At 38.4% G+C, this 7,429-nt stretch overlaps 1 protein-coding gene across 1 annotated transcript in view; it reads left to right on the top strand.

Moving 5' to 3' along the window:
• Positions 1-270: 270 nt before the first annotated feature.
• The window catches only part of MEP1B (meprin A subunit beta), a 32,144-nt gene continuing 24,985 nt past the window's right edge, over positions 271-7,429 (top strand). The window contains exons 1-4 of the mRNA XM_067545984.1: positions 271-327; positions 6,892-6,910; positions 7,086-7,136; positions 7,228-7,271. Of these exons, the coding sequence (XP_067402085.1) occupies positions 271-327; positions 6,892-6,910; positions 7,086-7,136; positions 7,228-7,271 (171 nt within the window). The remainder of the gene's footprint in view (positions 328-6,891; positions 6,911-7,085; positions 7,137-7,227; positions 7,272-7,429) is intronic.

Genomic DNA, 7,429 nt, shown 5'->3' with positions numbered 1-7,429 from the left:
GTATTATTACTCTTTTTTTTCATAAGGAAAAGTTATTTGTAAAATACATATTAATGATCTCAATGAAGAAATGTAGGGTGGTAATACATTTTATAAAACAGAAAATTAGCTTTACTGGTCTTTGCTGATTGGATGATTTAAGATAAAGATACAAAACAGCTAGATACAGATACCAGGGCAAAGGTTCTGAAGTATTACATTTACTTCCTTAATTACAAAGTTGTTCTGAAATTGAGTCCATAGCCTTTAGTGGAGTAAAGCAACACAGGTATGATGTCTGTGCCTGTGCTCCTGACTTGGATTCTTCTTCAGGTTGGCTATGGTCTGGTAAGAAATCTTCTTTACATTTTGAAGTGTAATACATGTCATGACAAGCTTGTGGAAAAAAAGATAAATCTGCTGCATATAATTCCTGCAAATGAGGCTGTCTCTCCATTTGCTAAGAACATTCAGGAGGAACACAGAACATTCTGTTTTCTGAGTAGATTTTTTATTGCTCTACTTATAATCAGTCCAACTCTATATCTAGAGGGCCTGATCCTACACTTCTTACTCAGGCAGAACTCCCATTGATTTTTCTATAGCAATTTTGGCTGAATACATAGTCCAGCATTGGGATCATGATAAGTGGTAAAACCTAGTCTATTATTTGGAATACAGATAGTGGTATCACGTATTTTGTTTCATATAATAAATCTGGTACTGAAATGAATGCCCTCTTCGTCAAGCGGGACATGCTTTTCTTTGGCTGTGCTAGCTGCTTCCTCAACCTGTGGTCAGCTATTTTATGACAACGGACAACAATGGCAACTTTGAAATTGTATATTGCCTTATGTTTTTCCAAAGAAATGCAATATTATCCCACTTCTGTGAATAAGACCTAGTGTGGTTGCCAAGAATATGGAGGACTCAATACTCTGTTTTGAATCTGTGGGTCAGACAATACTGTGTGGATGGAAGTGGAGTCTGATTACATAGTTGTTACTTTGCCACAATCTGGTACCTTGTCTCATGTTGATATCACTGGGGCATCTCATGGAGTAATGTATTACTTAATATAAGTTAAGGTGGCAGAATCTGACTACTTTACATTGTAATGTATATAACATCATTCATATTCCTCAAAGTGTTTCCCAAAGTTAGGATGAATAAACCACCAACAGTAAATGATTCAGAAAAGAGGAAAACTCTTCAGTTTAGATTTTAAAATAGCAATTCAGTGAACTAACTGGATTTCTCCTTGGCAGACCCTTAATTAGTGTTCGCTAACAGTGCAAACAGTTATTCTTAATTGTGAATTTGTCATAAATATACAAAATTGTAGCTATTAATAAATTAGTAGGAGCTGGCATTCAGGTTGGTTGTATCAGTTTGTGTTGGCTTTGGGGTTATGGACACCTGGAGTTGGATCCTGCAACTGGTATTCCCCAGGGTAATCTTTACACACATAAATAATTTCACTGAGACTTGTTGAATTTCAAAGCTACAGATGAGTAAGGATTAGGCCCTATCTAGCAGGAGATCACCAGCTCATTCAACATTGAGCAGCATCAGTTGGTGACAATTTTCAGTCACTGCTAACATGAGCTGGATTTGAATTGATTGCATGAGGAATTGAAAATAATTTAGTATTTGAATAATCGCATTCATGCTTTCTCTTACCATGAGTATCGGTTGTAAACAATTAAATCGTTTTATGTTTCTACTTATGAAAGTTTGATGCAGCTGGAAATCTTTTTTGTGGACTGAAAATGTTTTAACTTTGTGGAGGATGTGTTGTTTGCAAGATGGATTTTGAAGTCCTGAGGCTTTGTAGTTGATTATAATCATGGAGACCTGCAGAAATACTTTACTTTTCATTAATGGCACTAAAGATATTCAGTACTTTAGATAAAACTTTTGTTTAAAAAACTTGTGTTTATAGAAACTGTTATTTCAATTTTTAAATAAACCATCATGAAACTGACAATATTAATTAAATCATTTTGTGGGATTAATTTTAGTGAGATTAACTATCAAGGCAATTATTAATTAATTCAATTAATGGTGATCTGATTTGGAAGTCCGAGACCTTTGGCTGTTTGGAAATAAACTGTCACCTCTTTGTATTTAGTTCAGCTGTAAATTACACTCTGTCATAACAAGTCTGTGGCCTCTAAATCAAATTCTTCAAACTCTTATAATTATTTTTGTGTGTGTGGAATTTCCTTACATTCATCCTCACCTTGCACTCATTTACTCCGTTCTTAATGAAATTGTTTTGATATGGTCACTTAAGAGCCAGGTTCAAAGCCCATTGTCGACACTAGAAAGTCTCCTACTGACTTTGATAGACTTTGGATCAGGCCTCATGTACATAGAAAATTAAATAAACCTAGGAAAACGAATACTGTAAGATGACAACTAAGTATTCTATACAAACTGAGTTGGAGCCTGCAAACCCTTACATGTGTGTGGGTATTCTTTAACCATGTAAGTGAGGGCTGCATGTGTAAGAGTTTACAGGATCAGATTCTTTAAAAGCAGATGGAGTCTCTGAAAATTCTATGCTCATGTGTATCATGTCTGGGATATAGGTGTATCTGTTAGACTTTGTACTGCAGAATAACTTTTTTTTTAAAGGTAGATATATATATAATTATACGACATAAGTGCCATGAAACTTTAGTACTTAATGGAGGGCTATTGACATTATGGAATCAGGGAAGATTGAGCTGGAAAGGATCCCTTGCCTTATCTAATCTATACTTCTGCACTCATGACTGTATGATTATCATAGAAGATTAGGGATGGAGGGGCCCTCAGGAGGTCATCTAGTCCAACCACCTACTCAAAGTAGGATTAACTCCAACTAAATCATCCCAGCCAGGGTTTTGTCAAGCCACACCTTAAAAACCTTAAGGATGGAGATTCCACCACCTCCCTAGGTAACCCATTCCAGTGCTTCACCACCCTCCTAGTGAAACTGTTTTTCCTAATATCCAACCAAGACCTCCCCCACTGCAACTTGAGACCATTGCTCCTTGTTTTGTCATCTGCCACCACAGAGAACAGCCTAACTGAATCCTCCCTGGAACCCCCTTTCAGGTAGTTAAAAGCTGCTATCAAATCCCCCCATATTTTTCTTTTCTGCAGACTAAACAAGCCTAGTTCCCTCAGCCTCTCCTCATAAGTCATGTGCTCCAGCCTCCAAATCATTTTTGTTGCCCTCCGCTGGACTCTTTCCAATTTGTCCACATTCTTTCTGTAGTGGGGGCCCAAAACTGGACACAATACTCCAAATGAGGCCTCACTAGTGCCGAATAGAGGGGAATAATCACTTCCCTTGATCTGCTGGCCGTGCTTCTACTAATGCAGCCCAATATGCCCTTAGCCTTCTTGGCAATAAGGGCACACTGTTGACTCCTATCCAGCTTCTTGTCCACTGTAACTCACAGGTCCTTCTCTGCAGAACTGCTGCCTAACCAGTCAGTCCCCAGTCTGTAGCAGTGCATGGGATTCTTCTGTCCTAAATGCAGGACTCTGCACTTGTCCTTGTTGAACCTCATCAGATTTCTTTTGGCCCAATCCTCTAATTTGTGTAGGTCACTCTGTATCCTATCCCTGCCCTCCAGCATATCTACCACTCCCCAGTTTAGTGTCATCTGCAAACTTATTGATGACACTAAGCTCCTTTCATTTCATTCTGATCTCACTTACACCAACTAATGTATTAGGAATAACTCCAGTGAAGTCAGTGGAATGTGAGGTCAAAATCAGGCCTTTAGTTTTTGTCAGTTCACATTTGAACCTCTCCAGAGAAGGCCCCAATGAACTCAGTAGCTTTTCCATACATAACAACACAGATTGCACGGTATCAGACCTTAAAATTCAATCAAGGCTATAAGCAACTGGAAAGTACGTGTGTCTGGCTTTCTAGCATATGAAGCACCTGTAGCTGAGTCAAGAGACTGGTTTAGATGGCTGTTGCACACCCTGGTCAGTGTAATTTTGGGTTCAAAATTCTGCATTTGGAGGTGAAAAGAGGAAATATTTTGGTAGATTTGATTAAAAAACCTAAGAAGCAATTGTTTTAAATATTTGCAAGTTCCTTTTACAGTATTTTGACATCTAAACACCTGACTACACCAGTAAATCAGGTATTGGTTATTTAAGTTCTGTAAAAGGTGCCCACATACATGTATATATTGCCCTCAAATCACTCCCATAATTAGGATGCTTATGTCCAAATGCAGGCCCGAAATTAGATGCCCATTTGAAGCCCCTTTGAAACTCATGGCCATTATAGTTACTTGCCTGTTTAACAATACAGGTTAGCTGCAGAACTGATCGACGCAAATATTGCTCTGGACCTGAAGGGCCTGATTTTCAAAGGTGCCGAACACAGCTCCCATTGACTTCAACTGAAGTTATGGGCATTCAGCGCAATGAAAAAATCAGGTCCCAAATATATTACATGCAGAAATGCATTGGGGATAGATTGCACATTAGTGACGCAGAGAAAGCAGAACAATTCAAGTCGTAACCTTTGTTAAAAGAGAGTCAAACTTCAGTCCTACATGGCGTAGTGGCTGTTATATCTGGCCATCTGCTCTACCCATGTCTTACACTGTCAAATCTTAAATTGGTTTTTCCTTTCAGTGCATAGGCATCCTCTCAAACTTACAAAAAATGAGACTTCTTTTTAGAAACGCAGAAAAGCAATTACTTAGGAAGGATATTCACAACTCCTCCCACACACCATGAATAGTAGTTGGGCAGTGTTATGTGAAGCTTGTTTAGCACTCGAAAGTGAAATGAGCTACCCTGTCTAATATGGGATTGTTATGATAAGGAAAAATTCAATATCTCCATTTCATTACAGTCTTACAGTGATATGAGGCCACTCTGACAGCATAGAACCATAGGGTTTGAAGGGCCCGCAAGAGTTATCTAGTCAAAGCCCCTGTCAAGATGCAGGATTTGTTAAGTCTAAACTATCCAAAACAGATGGCATCCAGCCTCCTTTTGAAAACCTCCAGTGAAGGAGCTTTCTCAACCTTCCTGAGTAATCTGTTCCATTGTCCTACTGTTCTTACAGTTAGGAAACTTTTCCTGAGCGATGTAATCTAAATCTGCTATGCTGTAGTTTGAACCCATTGCCTCTTGTGCTGCATCTTTTCTCCATCTTTTTTATGGCAATCTTCCAAATATTTGAAGATTGCTATCATGTCCCCCTTAAGCTTCTCTTTTCCAAACTAAACATACCCAGTTCCTTTAGCCTTTGCTCATATGGCTTGCATTCCATCATCTTTGTCACTCACCTCTGGATCCTTTCCAGTTTCTCTACATCCTTTCTATACATTGGTGTCCAAAATTGACACAGTACTCCAGCTGAGGCCTAACTAGTACTGAGTAGAGTGATTAGTATCACCTCCCGTGACTTGCATGCTGTGCCTCTGTTAGTGCAACCTAATATTGCATTTGCTTTTTTTTACAACAGCATCACACTGCTGACTCATTTTGAGATTGTGATCTCACCACAACTCCCAGATCCTTCTCAGCAGTGCTGCTGCCAAGCCAGTTAACCCCATTTTGTATTTGTACATTTGGTTTTTCTTCCCTAAGTGTAGCACCTTACATTTGTCTTTGTTGAATTTAATTTTGTTGTCTATAGCCCAGTTCTCCAATTTATTGAGATCCTTCTGAATTTTAGCTCTATCCTCCAAAGTATTGGCAACCCTGCGCCAGATTTGTGTCATTTGCAAATTTGATCAGTATGTTTTTTATTCTTACATCCAGGCCATTAATAAAAATATTAAACAATACTGGGCCCAGAAAAGATCCCTGAGGAACCCCACTTGAGACCTCCCACCAATCTGACATCATTCCATTAATAGTTACTCTTTGTTTGGGGTTGCCAATATTTCTCCAGTTTACCTATCAGAATGTCATGTGGGACTGTGTCCAAAGCCTTGCTGAAGTCCAAATATATATATCCACTGCATTCCCCCTATCCACCAAATCAGTTACTTTGCTAAGAAGGAAGTCAAGCTGATTTGACATGATTTGTTCTTAGTAAATCCATCCTAGCTGCTGGTGATTATCCCTTCATTCTCCAGGTATTTGCAAATTGAACGCAGAAGCGTGAATGCATAAGCAATATTTATGTTAGTAGAATATACCAAATGAAGAGTAGATAGGCCACTGGACTGAGACTCAGGAGACCTGGATTCTATTCCCAGCTCTGCTGCTGGATAGCTGAGTGACCTTAGGCAAGTCACTTCCTCCTGTGTCTCCGTTTCCCATCTGTTAAATGGGAATAATGATGCTTACCTCCTCTGTGAAGTGCTTTGAGATGTACTGATGAGAAGCACTATATGAGGACTAAATAGTACCATTATTATTTACTACAACTTAACACCGTTTCTTCTAAATGAAAAGGACGAAAGACTTTTTCTAGTTTGTGAAAAATTAACCAGCAATATCAAAGTTAGTGAGGAAAACAAGTGAGCGAGTATTTGAAACGTATTAAGTGGTTTGCTTCATGTCATGCATTCTAGGCTTCTGCAGTCAGAACTGAGGTAGTGCAAGTCTGAGTTGGGAACCCACAACAAGGATGGTGCTCCCTTTCTTCCATCCCTAGAACATCTGAGTGCATGCACACACAGAAACAGCCATATGGTTCCCAGGCAAGAAATAGATCATGAATCCGCTTATGCAAGGGCAACCTGTTCGTAGCTTATTAAAACACACTGAAGGTGGCCAGCAATAAATGCTGTTGTTTGAGCTCAAGCTGGATTTCTAACACTGTTAAAAGAATAATGTTATTAGCATTTCATGTTATTAGCATTTCATGTTATTAGCAGATCCTGATAATCTCTCTCCCTTTTTTTTTGTTTTCCTCCCTAGCCTACGCCAGAGTCATTTGGTGAGTTCTGTTTTGAGTTCTATAGTAGTGTGCTGAAGGCAGCCAACAAAAACAGCTGCTCATAAACACAGCAGGGACAGATTTATAATTATTGTTGTTATTACATTAATTTTCACACTTCATAAAGATAATAGCAAGGACTAATGTCCTATCTCACTTGTCTTTTGTTTTTCAGAAATAGATGTAGATGGTGGAATTGATCAAGATATCTTTGACATCAATGAAGGTTTTTTTAAATTTTCTTTTTCATATGTTGAAAGTTTCATTGCAACAGTACAAGTACAATGTCTGAATGTTAATCAGCTGTTACTTTTTAGCTTTAGGACTGAACCTTTTCGAGGGAGATATCAAACTTGATGCGGTGAGTTCAAACATAAAATATAAAACCAGAAATGTGTCATCGACTTATTTAATATGAAGCACTGCTAATCTGAAAATGATCAACTCATCCAGCTTGTACTAGGAATAAATGTTGTTTATGTAACAATAAAATGAAATAATTTGAGGATCGATTTGTAC

The sequence above is a fragment of the Emydura macquarii genome, unplaced genomic scaffold, assembly GCF_026122565.2.
Source record: "Emydura macquarii macquarii isolate MOO-44397 ecotype Brisbane River unplaced genomic scaffold, CSIRO-AGI_Emac_v2 contig_212, whole genome shotgun sequence".
NCBI lineage: Eukaryota > Metazoa > Chordata > Testudines > Chelidae > Emydura > Emydura macquarii.
This window is presented reverse-complemented; position numbering and strand designations above follow the sequence as displayed.